The following is a 15,944-nucleotide window of genomic DNA, read 5'->3' as shown; positions in this document are numbered from 1 at the left end:
CTCTTGGAATAAGAAACATTATCTCATACATCTGGACTATTAAAGAATATGGAAAACAAATAAAGGGATTACTTGTATATTTAGGAAAATATTCAAGTACTATTTAAATATGCCTTGTTTACCTTTCAAAAGTAAAATACAAAAATATTCTTGACTATTTGTGCTCCCATAATTCGTTGCAGCCTTGCATTGGGTATATATTCCCATAAAAAAATATATAAGTACGGATATATTCCCAATGTACAAGTATAAAAGGCTGTGTAAACGGTGTGGAAGTCTTGTAAGCTTGATCTTTGCAAAAAAAAAAAAAAAAAAACTACTAAATAGGGTTTCATAAACCCAGCTTTACCCTTTTCTTGTTCAAAATACCGTTCATACGAAAAGAAGCAAGGTTTTAAAACCATCATAGACAAAACCAGTCAGGGGTCTGGTTCATGGGTCAAATATTCTGACCCTTCAAACCAAACGGATGGCCCATTCTGACAAAAAAATAAAAACAAATTAAAAGAAACCCAGCCAAACCATTGAATGGTTCCAACTGTCTGACTGCCTGGGTCAACGGTTTAATGACCAAATTAATGGTTCTAGAGGAAAATAACGGTTATGGGGTAAAATGGAATCGATCACCTGACTGATTTCCAGTTTTCCGATCTGACCATCCGCTCCGATCCGATTCTGAAACCATGAAAAGGAGAACGGCATGATCCTTGACTGCAAAAGGACGAGAATGGCATTAGTTGTTCATCTACTGAAATGCAATTAATAGTTCCTGGGATTGCAATTTACTTGATAACCAATTTAACTTTTAAAACAGGTGGGTCCAAATGAGTATGGGCATGCATGTAGTGCTAATCCCAGAGATTCTCGACTGCTTGCTGCAAATTGCGAGAACTTCTTCACCCTCTATATAGCGGAAGAAGCAGGGACTCCGTACTTGCGATTAGGTCACAACAGCCTGGGTGCATTAGTTCCGGTCTTTGCATGCTTCAGTAATGTCTTACATGAAATTAGTTCCAGGAACTTTTTGGAGTACTGATTTTGGTTTACCCTTTCACTATAAGCCCTCTTATTTTTTGGTGAAATTCGTTTTTTTGGCTATTATGCCGTTTCCTATTGAGAAGGCTCCTACTTAAAGAATTGCCAGCACTAATGAGGGTGTGAAGATCTCTGCGCTGTCCAATTATCTGGTCAATGTCTTGCGTTCAACAGGGAAGGAGGTAGTGAGAAAAACAACAGAGATAAGATAATGGTGGAATTTTTTTTTTTATTTGGTTATATTTCTGAAAGGATCTCTTTCTGTTTTGGATCGTAGTTCTGTGTGTGAGAGAGAGAGAGAGAGACGCTTCTCTGGTTCTTCTGCCGGGAGATTGAAGAGGGGAGGAGAGAAAATGAAGGGTAAAAATATAATTAAAAAAATTAATGGCCAAGCTAAACGTTCTTACACATTTTCTTCAATAGATGGTCTATTTGTGTTGTGCGACCATTAATGTAAGGTATATAAAAGTAATTTTTGAAACTTATAAGGTACATTTAAATAGTTTCCCAAACATTCAACGTATATAAGTAATTATCCCTAAAGTAAACAAACCGAATCTCACAACTTCAAGCAATGAAAGGCTCTTTCACAACATACTTCATTTTCTTACATTACTCTTTCGAAGTATATGAACTCAAACAACACTTTGAACGCAAAGAAAAGAAAACAAAAAGGCGTGATAACATATAATTAATGTAAATTTATTTTCATCAGATTCTGCATTCCTCAAGACAGTAAAAGGTGACAAGTGGACATCAATATGGCCTATTCATGCTCTTCTCAAATGTATATATAGAAATGTCAAGGAATACATTGTCTGCTGCTCGTATGCAAATCTGCATCAGAACCTTTCCGGTGCAACCTCCCATTCACCAGCAAAACTTCTTTCTCTGCTTAACATAAAATGAGAGATTCACAGTTCAGTTTCAATGATGAAGTAATCTTCTTTTACGCAATACTGCAGTAATTTTCTTCTATTTAACTTACTCGGAATTTGGCTTCTTCTTGACGGTCTATGTAGGCAAGTAGTTCCTCTTGTGTCATTAGAGCATCATGCAAAGCCTGCTCAGAAAGAACTTATGTAAGCGAATGCAGATAAGCATACAAGTGCCCCAAGTTTTTCACTTATACAGTAGCACCACCATCTGTACCAATTTCAATGTGTTAGTTAGGAAAGAAAAAAAAAACCCAAAATGATGGTTGCCATGGGGCACACGGGTACCATACTGCAACTTGGGAGATATGGAGAGCTGGTGACAGAACAGATGCTACCGCATAAGCTGCCTTTTTTGTTTAGAACCCTTTTCTACAGAGATCTACATAATTATCGTCACTTACTGTGTTTCCTTGCAATGCAAATAAATTTGCACTGATGCAAAACCATGACAGTGCAAATGATTTGTGTGTAAAATTTGACCTATTTTTGTTTCAAATTTTAGCTTATTTTGTTTGGTCGAAGTACAAATGAAGTAAATTAAGGCATGAAGCAGAATAAAGTAAAATCCAAAACAAAATTAAACAAGAATTTGCATTTTTTACATTTGCACTCCCATGCATTTGTACTAGTGCAAATAAAATTGCACTGCAATCAAACACAGCCTTAAGAATTTACCTCTCCAAATGAATTTTCTACTATGTAAAATATACATAGAAAAGCGGCATTGAACTTTGGGATTGCATTAATAGCTGTAACATGCCCGCAGCATTTTCCATGTTCCAATCTTACAAACCAATTAACTCGTTTATGATTATTGAAGAGCCAAACATGACCCATCATTCTGATGGTATCATCAAAAGGTAGACCGATGGCAGACGATGTAAACAATACTTTCAATAGCTTCAAATATATAAGAGGAAAACCAAGAATAAGGGCACCATGGTTGCTATGTCAGATATTTTTTAGTATAACTTGTTAAAACATACCATTTTACACATTTTAAAAGTGTTAACGCTAGGAATGCATCTAGAAGTATCCATGCAGCATCTTGTATATATACTAGGCAATTAATCTAGGTTTTATAGGTACCAACACAAATATGAGCAAAAATGGAAAATTGGATTGAGGCTGGAAGTGATCCTTGACTGATCGACAATCTAATAATTGTTTCTGCTAAAAAGGTTAATGGAGGACAATTGAGATACGGTAGGATAAACAGGGGATTAGTGAATTTCCGCCTCAGGGTTCTAGTGATAGTGCCATAAAGAGAATTCTGAAATTTCCGCCTCATTATCCTTGATGATTTTTTCTGTTTAGGGTGTTAATCTTGTATTAGGCTTTGTTTTGGTTGTATCTTCCACATAATTATCTCTCATTGGAGGAACATGAAGTAGTTCAGCGCCTTCAGAATAGAAGATACAACAAATAAATTTCTGGAGAAATTTAGGCATCTCAAAATTACCAAAACATCTGAGTAGGAGGAGAAACCAATGGCTGCACCTAGATTTGGAAGCTGACAGCAGTTTCTAAATTTATGGTTTCTATTTGTGTTTTCAAACCAACTGTTATTTTCTGTGTCCCTATTTTTTTAGGTCTGCATTTAGTAGAATAGGAAATTATTAGTTTAAATCAACTACTGTTTTGAAGAGCTTCTAATTTTGGAGTTCTGGGTTTCTCTTTCAGTCAAGAAGAGTTCTATAAATATATGTAATTAGGTTCAAAGAAGACAAGGAATGAATTAAATTTAAGCTTATTTCTTCCTTAGAAATTCTGTCTACTTCTTTGTTCTCTTGAAAATCAGTGTTAGAGAAACACATGACCTCTTCTTTTCTTGTTATTTTCTAGTAGTTCTCTGCTACTAGAAAAAACCAGTACCTATTCTCTGGATTTTCCACTAGATTCAGAACATATCTTGTTGGATTTGAAGCAAGGCTACCCATTGACCTCACCTTCTATCTACCAACCCCTACATTAGAAGTTTAGAACCTCTCCCTCTTTTTAAAACAAAGTTCATCATTCATCAAAGAAGAATCATATGCATGCACTCCCAAAAGATGAGAACTGCAGAAACAAGTTATTGACAAAAATTAAGTGCTCCAAATCATTAGAAAGCCCCACCAATGACATCCTAACATTGCAGAGGCACTGTAATTATAGCACTAAATTTAGATATGATACCTTCTTTGTGGAAATAAGCTCTGCTTCCAATGCATCAACACGGCAAACAGCAGCATTTAACAGCTCTTCTTTATCGTAAGGCATTTCAATTGGCTTTGCTTGAAGCATGTCTACCTTCTCCTCCAACTCCCCAAGTCTCCTCAGCACGGATGAGAGGAGGTCTGTCTCTGTAAATCCTGGAGTTGGTGAAGGAGGGCGAAACTCCTCCTTGGATACTGGATCAGGTGTGAAGTTGGAAACTTTGGGGTCACAACTTGATGGATCAGGAAGTTTCTTCAATACACGGGACTTCAGTGAATGGAAGAGAGCATATAGCATCATGACAAATGCCATAAATACTCTGAAAAACTGAGCTCGAATTCCTTCTGGAGCCTTTTGAGTTTCAGGTGAAGGGTATATGCCTGCATAACAAAATTTTGAAAGATATATCTGCTGAATTATTGCATTATGTAATAAAAAAAAGACAAATATTTGTTACAGATTCTGATCTTCAGATTCTTCATCTTGTTCTTTCCTTGCACAAGAAAAGTAACAATCTAGCACATTCCAAGTTCTAGAGTTTCTAGTGAAAAAGTAGCATAATACATTATAAAGCTGCTATCACTTGTAAATTTGGTCAAAACATATAAGGTTCTTTTGATAATAAATAAAAAATGATTTCAATTTTTTGGTATTAAAATAAAAAAGAAGAAATACAAGGAACGTGACCAAAAGTCACCCAAGAGAAAAGAAGAACAAACCAACGTCAACACCTCAAAAACCACCAACCAAACCACAATACCAGAAATACAACCAAGCAGATCTTTAACACCTAATTACAAACAAAGCAAAATCCAGAAAACTCCCTCTGCAGACTCAAGAAAAGAACAAAACCTCTACTTCTTCTGACCCTTCTTGTGTTTCAGAACTTTTTTACTTGGTCCAATTCCAAAAAGCCCTCCTTTTTAACCTAACAAAAACACTTGACACCAAAACTGGAGGACATTTTTTCTGGTGTTTAAACCTTAACTGCCAAAAAGTCCTTCCAAAAATCCATCAAGTCCCTAGTCTCCTCATTAATTCTTTCCAATTCCAGAACCATATTCTTCTTGAACAGTTGATCTTCTTCAACGAAAAACTACAATAGCCTGAACCTAAAGACAGAGAGACTCCTCAAATTCCAGAAGGAGAAAAATCCATTCCGGCATCTTATTTCCAATTTTCGAGCATAGCTTTTCCTTGTCTTTTGAATTTCCTTTGAATATTCTTCTTTTTCTTTCTGTCCACACCTTCCAGCAAAAGAATAGGGGAGATCCGAACGGATCTCAAAAGAGCCCAAAGAAGTGACACCGAATTCAGCATGTGAATGGTCAGTTTGGTATTATATACAAATCCTGATTTACACTTAATCTTCTAATGGACCCCGATCACAAAGACGTCACAAATTTCAAAGAAAAACATGATCTCTGATATAAGAAAAAAATATTGAACAAGTACCAAACTCCAGTCAAAATATCAAAAAAAAATCAAATCAAATCCTCATGATTGAAAATGAGGAGAAAATCCATTCTTAATCATAATTTTATATCTTCTGATTCTTTTTTTTTCATTCATTTATCCTATGTCTCTTATCTCTATTTAATTTTCATTTTTCTATTTTTGTGATATCATCATCAAATCCTTATCCAACTATGTCTCTAATCTCTATTTCATAATTTCTATTTTATTTTGTGACAACCTTTCTTCTATTTATTTTCATTATCTCCTATTTCTTCTGCATTTTGCACCAAATTGGAGGGGTCACTGTTATCTATAGATTTAAGAAATTGAAGCCTAAGAATGTCAAAAAACCAAATAAACCCTTTAAAGAATCCTTTTTACTCCTTTATGATGAAGAATGGGAAAACAAATTTAAATTATGGCATCTTTAGAATCTTGACTAAAAATAAAAAGCAGTCCATAAACATTAGCTTACAAAGAAATTGGAGCTAAAATAGCAGTACTAACCTTTGGAAGAAGACCTTTGAAAGGATACTTGTTTCTTCCATCCAGCATCCACAGCTTTGTCAACCATGGGCACATATTCATCGTACTCCGACAAGCCAGCATTGTAACTTGCCTTTCCAGCTACCTTAGCCTGTACAGATTAATCAAAGTATGTTAATAGAACACAAATAATTGCTCTATAATATGAACAACCGTGTCAGATGTCAACAATTATATGAAGTTAAACATATCAACACATCAACAGAATATCTTAGCCTACACATTCACTGCCTATGCAATCCTATACCCTCCACCCCTAGTCCTTCTTTACAAAAAAGTGTTGTAATTCCTATCCTCAAAACATATTAAAAGAATATCTCAGACACACGATATGGGTCTTATAATTTAAATATACCCTACATATTTAGATTATCTATCTTTGGTTGTTGAGGAAAACTGTCTAGTACCTACCATTATAGAATCTGGATTTATTTTTCCTGACTAAAACAGAATCAGTTCCTTTTTTTTTTTCTTTTGAAAATAAGTGGAGGCAAGGATTAAGGAGTTGAGATTCATTTATTTCCAATTGAATCAGCAGAAACTTATCTTTTTTTTTTCCCTGGATTTGGAGAATATTAAAAGGAGACCCACAGCTATTACTTTCCTTTTGTTGTAAGAGAACTTTTTTTAATTACCAATATAAGATCATTTTTTTATAAGTCTTGTCTTTCAACTTTTACTTTGCTGAGTTGATCATAATTATCTCGCCTATTTTCATATTTCAGAATTCCACGTTTACCAGCTTCTAAAGGTTGCTTGTACATTGATTAATTGCTATGCTGTACCTAGGCTTGTGCCCAGGATCAAGTTGAGTCCTTGGCTATTTTTTGCACATTATTTACATTTAAGTAGTGAACTAGTGATATAAAAGTAGCAAGACAAAGTAAATATATCTCAAGGAAGCTATAATTAAAATGCATATGCAAATCCTAAAAAAAGGGGTAAACTGTTCAAGACTTCAATTCCTTCTATGCAAAAGAATCAGAGAGAAGAAAGATAAATTTCATTCCAACTTCTATGATCTGGCTAGCCCAGGTTTATCATGTATTCATGTTGATAAAGCGAACCATATCCATGAAAGGGCCATTATTACCCAATGTTGGCCCCTGGTATCCAGGGTATTGGGATGGGTGAACTGGATACAGGCCTAACCTCTGGCATTTTATTGCATGAAGGGGTCGCTCTTTGACTCGAACCTGCATTCTCATGCTTGTGAGCCAGAGATTTTATAATTGCACCAAGCAATGGCCCCTAAAGTGAGTCAAGTCCATCATTTCCAAATATTTGATATACATAATATCATCTGCAAATTTTCAACAAGACCTACTTCTTCATGAACAGGCGTCAAACGGGTATGTGAATAACTCATTGCTTTAGGGGAAGCAATGTCCTCAGCTTCAGACCCAGACTCAGCAGTTGATGTGTCACCACCTTTTATCTGCTTTACAAACAAAGCTGACTGTTGAGGATACTAGCAAAAATACAGGTTAGAAAATTAAAGCTTGTTTTTGTCATAATGTACAAGATGATCAAATAGGCCTTACAGTTGGATAGTGTGGTCTAGCATAAGAAATCTTCCCTTCACTGTTGGAAACTGTTACAATTTTTCTAGCACATCGTGCTTTACCATTAAGAACCATCTGCATTGCAATGCAAATACAAGAACTTTACAATTACAGTTACTCTAAACCTTAAGAAAAGAGGATAGACAAATTCTGCAGCAATTTCAATATCCTACGCAATAAAAAAAGTTCACAAGGAAAGTAGAGAACCTTCAATATGCTTGGATCCTTCCATGGTCCTTTATCAGACCTTAGGCAACCACCCTGATCTGCACAGTTACAGCTACCACCAAGAAAGTCTGGTAATTCACTGGAGAATACTCAAGACATTGCAGAATTTTTAACTAGTTAATAATATTAAAATAGCAAAGAAATAAAACATCTAAGATCAATGACTTGCTTCCGAAATTTATATGATGAACAGCATTACCTGGCATCAATTATTTCAAGCAACTTGCTCTGGTATTTGTTGCCAAGAACCTGAGTAAATTTTGAAACACAATAATATTATATATAGTTTTCAGTATCTCCAGAAAAGTTGAGAAATTTTGCTTCAAATGTATGTAAGGAGCCACATTATTGCATACATGAATCTTGGAAGTTGTTTTTGGATCCAGAAAAGTCTTCACAGTGCTCCATAGAAGCCTAAAACCAGGACCAGCATTGATGATAAACATCCGATAAAGTGTCTGCAGCAGTGAAGTATCCATACCATAAGAAAGTATATTATACAAAAGAATTCAGATAATGACTTCATATTCCTATGATTGCTACCAGAATGGTAACAGACAGGTACCTACCATTGGGATTCATAAAATGGAGAAATTGGTCAATTCTGGATTTGACATCCAAAATATTAGAAAGTGAAATGGCATCTTTAATTACAAAAACTTTAAGACTGCTTTTAAACCATTTCCATTTCTTATCTGACAAAAAACATTGTTCAGAAAACAAGAGGTAAAATTCAAAGTATCATAAACCAAAAAAAAAAAAACTTTATGGTATAAAAAAAGAAAAACAGTTGGTTGAATCGTAATGGTACCTTTGCTGGTTTAATCCGGATATTGGATCATGTTAGATAGACACAGATTGAACCAGAAGGTTTGACATCTGGCTCAAGAGAGGTACTTCTAAAATGTTTTCTCCCTATAATCTATACCTATCTTTCCTTTCCACATTATCTGTCTGCACAGGGCCAGAATGCAGTCAAACCAGACTGAACAGAACTGGCCACATTTCAGTTTGCTGACTGGTCCAGTTTTAGAACAATGAGAAGACAATCATATAGAAAGCATTAAAAAACTAAAATTTTCACTGAGAAAACACAACAATAGAAAAGGTTAACAAAAGTAAAATTTAAGGTTCTTCATTTAGTTATATTATCAGAATTCAAAATTCTGGGGAATTTCAGTGGAATTTAAGACCATGTCTCAATTCAAATAAACATTTTATAGTTAAGTGATTGGGGTTGGGCATATAAACCATGTTCCACCATTGCACTCCACCGAGATCATGGTAATTATGTAGTAGCTTAAGGGCCTTATAACTGCATACCTCAGGGTAGTTGTCATTATCAACCTTCTGCAGCCGCATAATGAGTTCTCGAGCAGCTTTGCTGAAATTCTTTAAACTCTGATAAAAAATCAAATGGTGAACAATAAGAATCAAATAATCAATATGCATTCTAACATAATTATTCTAACAATTATAAAAAAACCAATATGCATTGTAACTATATCCAACCATATAATCTCACCAGTGAAACTATTTCCCAAGACTAAGAAAAACAAAACAAACAACGTACCACGCCTTGAACATCAAGAATTGTTGTACTTGAATCAATGTGCCTTTTTGCAGCAATTGAGCATGCTGGAAACTTGATTGCAAAGCTCTTCTCAAATTCCTGCACATGGTATTTCACGTACCGATCCATGTTTGTCACTTGCATGAGCTTGTTTGGATCAACTTTTCCTAATCTTTCAATGTATACAGGTCTTCCTTCCTTATCCACGCCATGATGGCCATGAGGGTAGTACTGTAAAACTTCATTCAACTCTTTGAACTCAAAGTCCTGGTGAAAAATTGGCATGGTAAACACGTCAATAAAAAAAAATACATGATCAGGCAGCACATAAACTCATAATTACAAGATAAAATCATTGGAAAAAAGAGATACCAAGCACAGAAGATCCTAGGTTGACACTAGTAGAGCCATCAATGGCGTCTGTTTCAGGTCAAGGTGTACCAGTCCCAAACCAACTATTAATTGGTTCCATAAAATAGACTCAGAACCAGAACCAATAATTAATCAGGATAATTGGGTCTGACCCGTATAGACCTGATTATACTTGACATCTATAGTTACCTATAATAATAACTTACAACTTTACTTTTGATATCATAACATTAATAAAGATGGCAATAAAATAGCAAAACTGTTTATATATATGTTCACAAAACAAGTGTTTCTAACCAAAATTATCTTATGTACTGTCTATGAAACTTACCGTTTTAGACATTATACATGACAAAAATTACAAGACCATTTATATATTATTAATCCGTTTTGGTCTTAATTAGCTTGGAACTGCAAAAACTGGTCCCAACCCAATTCTTAATCGGGACTAAACCACAGAACCAGAACCAACATAATTGGTTCTTTTGGGTAAACCAAACCCATTGGCATTAAGGACCCCCCCATTTGGATCTTGTGGTAGTTTTTTTTTCCTCAATAGATCTTGTGCAACTATGGGGAACTATTAAAGGATCCATATTATTAAATGGATTGGATATGGATTTGGCACCCATGTTAAAAGGTTACTACAGCCCAGGCCCAGGCTGACCATTGGGCCTGTGGCAGTAAATAACAAAAAATTATAACATTTCAAATTATATAATATACATGAAAAAAAAAATGTTGCATAGACCAAAGCTGGGCCAGGCTTGGCTTAGCCTTGGTCCCATAACACAAAATAGGGCATGAGCTTAAAAACATGGTTATCTCTCCTGATATAGATGAAGGTAAGGCCTTCATTCTATTTCCCAAGTAATATGTAGGATTTGGGACAACCATGTGTTGAAGGCCTTGTAAGCAATACAAACACACTCAAAGTGACTCAATAATGAGGGTTGTCCCAACTCCCAAGTCCTACATTGCTTAGGAATAGAATGTAGGTCATGCCTTCATCTATATAAGGAGATACGACCCTAAAAAAACCAGATGATTCTCTCCCATGTGAGTTGATTCATGTGTCAACTTATGAATATGTATATAATGTGTTAAATTTGTGTGGGTATATCCCTTGAAGTTTATCTGAAAGGAACCAAACCCTAATAGTCACATTTTAATCAACGTTTACAACGCATCAAGGTGAAGCTAGGCAACAGGGGGCAGAAGAAATTAAAAAAAAAATGGAAAATAAAAAGGAGTGGAACGCTTATTTTTATCTCAGTTGTTCTATTGTTCAATGAATAAAATCTTCAAGTCCTTCCTAAATTAAGGGTTCAGGTTTGAAGTCTTAAAATGGTTCGAGATAATGTCCACTGATTTGTGTGTCAGTTGAACCAAAACAAACAAGAAAATAATAAAAAGAAACTAGTATAATAATGTCTATTGTCATGCTATAATATCATAAAATAAATAAAATATAAAAATATCATGTAGCCCCTTGTACAAAAACATGTAAGCAGTTGGGTGAAGCAACCCTCCAAGGGCACCTTGTCGCCTAGGCATCACCTTGACGAATATGATTTGGAAGCACAATAAGTTGTCTAATTATTCAAATCTAGACCCCAATCTAGCTATACCCACAATGGATCCTTCCTGTTTTAGTTTTAGTTCAAGGCATCTCTAGTGATGCCCAATTACTTTCATTTAATTCTTAGCTTTTTTTTTCCCTTTTTATCATTATTAGAAGAGAAGTAGAATTTCTACGGAGCAAGTTTGAAACTCTTGTTTTCCCCTTGTTCTTCACATGAAAATATAGGATTGTATTTATCTTTTTACCTTGTTTGCTTTATTTATCTCAACTCATTTTTGCATTTCTTTTCTTTTTTATAATTATTTTTCTTCCTTTTTACCACCTGTTTGCATCCACTAATGTTTATAACATTTATTTTTAATTCCATCTTTTTTTATAGGTATTTTTATTCCATTGTCCAATCCATGAAACAAAATTAAAAAAGCTTTTTTTGTGCATAGCTTGCAAAATCATTTCCAGATTGATTTATCATTGCATCAATACACAAATGGAAATCATCTTTTCACATCATCACAACTGTCACAACTTTTCGAATATTCCAAAGGAGACATGCTTTAAGTTGGTGCCAATTAAACTATTGTTGGAATTTTTACCTCCATAACAGTGTCAGTACCAAAATCCTTTCTCCACTGAAGCATTTCAGCCCACATGTGTTTCGCTTTCTCAATATCAAACTTTCTTGCTTTCAAAAATCTGCCAATAAAGTAATTCTTCAGCATGAAACTGTATGAGTGTAAACTAAAGGGTAGGAAATAAATAAAGAAAAAAATATTATCATTGCATGATAAATCCTAGAGTAATGAGGAAAACATATTAGCAATATGTCCAAACAAAATCCAATCATGACAGAAACGAAACTCCGTCACCAGGTTGAGTTCACTCTTAAGTTTGATGGAAACTCAAGAGGGAATCTCCAGGCGAGGCAGGAATTGATAGTACCATCACAATAAGAGAAACCTTGGGTCAGGGCCTTAAGTGGACCTTTAAGGGTGGCAGACTCTACTAAAGCTGAGATGTTGGCTACTCTTATTGGTCTTAGAATTGCGAGCCAGCTCAACCTGAATTCTCTATCAGTGGTAGGAGACTCAATTAGCACTATAAAATGGATGAATTCCCAGTTTCTAGGGCCTTGGAGATTAACCCACCATCTGTTTGAAGCTCATGGCTTGTCTGCATCAAGACCCACTTCGTTTAGATGGATTCCTGCGGATGGTTTAGCAAAATCGGGTGGTGGAGTAACAATAAATGTTTTCTGGTCTTCCATCTTGAAAAATCCAAGGACTTGACAAAAAAAATCAACTTTGTATCTAAATGATAGTGAACAAATATGTAACTTGTACACAGTTAACTCTTAGAGAACAAGTAACTTTTTGTATGGGGAGTTTTTTCTTCACACATCAATCTAAATGATCTATGATCCTTAAAAAGGAAGAAATTAAATATGGATAACTTTGTTATATTTATTAGCAGCAATCTTCAAATGTTCACCAACAGATTAAAAATCCCTACCTGTTACAAAATAAAATTCTTTAATATACAATCATAACGACCATAAATAAAATGGTCAATTATAAATTTTATCAATCAAATTAGAGAAACTTATAGACAAAATATCATAACAGCATTGTGATTTGAAAATTAATGCATAGTTTGCAAGGATGGAATAAAGCAACCAATGTGAAAAAAAATGATGGTATAAAGAGCCAAAATTATTTACAAGGAATACTAACTTGATAAAAATGAATTTAATCTTGTCTCATAAACTTGAGAGATTTAACATACAGCTTTACACTGGCATCTACTAGTAACCACCAGAAAGGTGCATAATGTACAATAACAAAGTAAATACCAGAAGAAGCATACCTTAACATCATGTGATAATCATGATGTCTTTCAGGCAGCAATTCATCCAATAGAAGAGCTTGTCGAAATGCATCTACAGCCTGTAGCTCCTCCACATCCCGGACATCCTCTATTGAAACTGAAACGACTCGACCATCGCTTTTCCTCCTACTGCTCTTTTTCTTAAGAGAATGTCTGAATTTAGTTGATGCGTTTATTGCTTTCTTCTTTAGGGACCCAATTCTCGTCCTCCTTTCATCCTCTGAATTTTCAAAATCAGATTTCCGTTCTCTTCTTTCATCATGACTAGAAAACCCCTCAAAACCTATATCATAGTGCAAAATCAACTATGAAAATTCACGCAACTCCAGGATAAGATCTAGGTATGGCAAAATCATGAGCAACTTTCTAATTTCATATCCATTCAATTCAAAGAAAAGACTATTAAAAGAAGTATAAACAATGGGGATGTAGAATGTAAACTAAAAGTTTAATCAGGGCCACTTATCAGGTAAACTAAAACATAAAGAATGGAAAAAAAATGACTAAACCAAAAAGAAACAAAAATTAGACTGACAATGTGCAGCAGGAATTCAAATGTACAAAAAAATAGAAAATAGAAAAATTATTTTCTATAAGGTTGAAACAACTTAGTTTGATCAAATAAATGGTTTGTTTGAAAATGAATAAGATGGAATTGCAAATACTTGAACTAGTTAAGTACCTAAGACCAAATTCTCACCAGGATGAATGCGGAAATACCCTTACTAAGAATATAGAAATACCTAAATATCTTCAAATTCACACTAAAATTACATTGTTTATCCTACCAACCCCACGCATATCTTTTTAATTTCCATGTACAAATTATCAAACGAAATAAAACGTAAAGTATAGAAAACTTCAAATTTAGACAATATAAACCTAAGGCTAAATTGAAATAAAAAGAATCCAATACAAAAAAAAAAAAAAAAAAAATCCTCTTTGAAGAGAAAATGCCAAATTTCCCTAATTTCTGAACACACATAATTACTTAATTTAGTGAATTTGAATGAATCCAAGCCTAGAAACCACCTTATCGAAGTAATTAATCACCCACACAGAAATAGAAAGCAAGCGAATTGCTCATAAAAATAGGCAGAACCCTAGAAGTCGCAAAATCAACGAACAACAAGGAAAAAAACACAAAGACAGATCAAGCAAAGCGGAAATACTCACAAGGCCTAGCGAATCGATCGAGCGGTCCCGACATCCCTACTTTCTCCAATCGAGACAAGAAATATCAAGCGAATAGAATCAACCACGCATCACCGTATCACCTGAAACCCTAAAAATACCTACATTCTAATAAGAAGCCATGAACAATAACGAATCATGCATACAAAAAAAGGAAAAAATACATTAAAAAACATAATAAATACCTGAAAGCGTTCGCCGGGAGGAGATAAATCGAAGGGTAATAATAAAAAATTCTTTGATCGAAACCTTCGACCGGTATGGATCCTCGAGCACTAATCGGAGAATCCCTTCGTGAGCTGAGGGCGAAAGGGGGAGAGAAGGGCTGAAGAGACAGAGAAGAAAATTGATGTACAAAATAATAATAAATAATAAATATTACTGGTAAGAAGTACGGGATCAAAATTGAAAAGATTTTAGGGGATGACTGAGTACAGAGAGAGGCCAGGGGACAAGGATATAGCGTGCAGGTCCAGGGCTCCAGGCGGATTGTATCGTGTTAGTTACTGTGCACTTATTTCGAAGACCGGTGAGAAGTGGGACCATTCACGCATGATCCTCTTCCACGTGGAAAATGAGGGAATCCACGGACGGTAGGTGTAGAGTATTGACTTTTTGGAAATACGAAGTCTACACTCAAAAACCAAGAGCCGCTGTACAGTTGAATATGCCCATGGGATCAGAATCTTCGAAATTTAGTTATAGATCATCATTCCAAGACAAAAGATTCCAATCAAACAGATAGCGGGGAGGGGATTGAGTGTAAAACTCAGCCCTGTTCCAATCACATCCCTCGTACGAATGGGAATATAGGAGCAGATTGAGATTGATGGAGTGAGTCGTAAAATTCTCAAGGCAGAAGAATTTCTTTCATTCACCGTCTACTGTGGGAGCGGTCAAAAAAAGTACTGGCGGTGATCAAATGGTCACTTTATACCTATACACCTTTTTAATTTAAAAGCAGAAAAGCTGTTTTTTTTCTTTTTATGTAATTTTTAATTTTTAATGATTAGAGCACATTCCAATTTTTAGGGGCATAATAATGAATTTGCCTAAAACCGAAATTCCATTTTTTAGGGGATATGCACCTTAAGGTCCGTTTGTTTGCAATACAAACACTGAAGTATGTACTGTGATTTGTGTTTGAGAGCGTTCTATTTGATATGTAAAAAAGTAATAATTTTCATATTAAAAATATTTTTTTGACATTTTTATAATCTGAAAAGAGAGTTTTATTGTAATGATTTGTTTGATACAATTTTGTATTTTTTGATAATCAGCTTTTATTTTAAAAACAGTTTAAAACCTAAATTGTATTTGCATTATTATTTTGTAATGTATATATTTGCATTGTAACCAAACGCAGC

The 15,944-nt window shown here is 34.7% G+C and overlaps 1 protein-coding gene across 8 annotated transcripts; it reads right to left on the bottom strand.

Moving 5' to 3' along the window:
- Nucleotides 1-1,601: 1,601 nt before the first annotated feature.
- LOC148850824 (phosphatidylinositol/phosphatidylcholine transfer protein SFH8-like) lies at nucleotides 1,602-15,127 on the bottom strand. Of its 8 annotated transcripts, none has more exons than XM_088945584.1 (15): nucleotides 14,763-15,127; nucleotides 14,560-14,668; nucleotides 13,363-13,666; nucleotides 12,093-12,192; nucleotides 9,543-9,809; nucleotides 9,293-9,370; nucleotides 8,326-8,427; nucleotides 8,169-8,218; nucleotides 7,949-8,048; nucleotides 7,721-7,816; nucleotides 7,504-7,614; nucleotides 6,138-6,267; nucleotides 4,152-4,552; nucleotides 2,024-2,098; nucleotides 1,602-1,926 (listed from the first exon to the last, which is right to left on the bottom strand). In XM_088945584.1, the coding sequence occupies exons 2-15, from the start codon at nucleotides 14,591-14,593 to the stop codon at nucleotides 1,906-1,908; spliced, it is 1,869 nt and encodes a 622-aa protein (XP_088801710.1). In that variant the 5' UTR covers nucleotides 14,594-14,668; nucleotides 14,763-15,127; the 3' UTR covers nucleotides 1,602-1,905. The 8 variants fall into 8 exon arrangements, with proteins under 8 accessions (XP_088801710.1, XP_088801707.1, XP_088801711.1 ...); XM_088945581.1 differs by having other exon boundaries at nucleotides 7,504-7,617; nucleotides 14,560-14,678; nucleotides 14,763-15,064; XM_088945585.1 differs by having other exon boundaries at nucleotides 14,560-14,678; nucleotides 14,763-15,064.
- Nucleotides 15,128-15,944: the final 817 nt, after the last annotated feature.

The sequence above is a fragment of the Nelumbo lutea genome, chromosome 5 (assembly GCF_056320005.1).
Source record: "Nelumbo lutea isolate HS-2025 chromosome 5, American lotus-T2T, whole genome shotgun sequence".
NCBI classification, from domain to species: domain Eukaryota; kingdom Viridiplantae; phylum Streptophyta; class Magnoliopsida; order Proteales; family Nelumbonaceae; genus Nelumbo; species Nelumbo lutea.
The sequence above is the reverse complement of the archived record's forward strand: the minus strand, read 5'-3'. Positions and strand labels throughout refer to the sequence as shown.

Bases quoted from the DNA above. Each gene is read 5' to 3' on its own strand.
- LOC148850824 (XM_088945581.1), bottom strand. From the start codon at position 14,593: ATGTCGGGACCGCTCGATCGATTCGCTAGGCCTT. The intron at 6,268-7,503 runs GTAGGTCTTGTT...TAATCTGTACAG, and splicing joins TGACGCCTGTTCATGAAGAA to GCTAAGGTAGCTGGAAAGGC. The intron at 1,927-2,023 runs GTAAGTTAAATA...TATGTTAAGCAG, and splicing joins AAGAAGAAGCCAAATTCCGA to AGAAAGAAGTTTTGCTGGTG.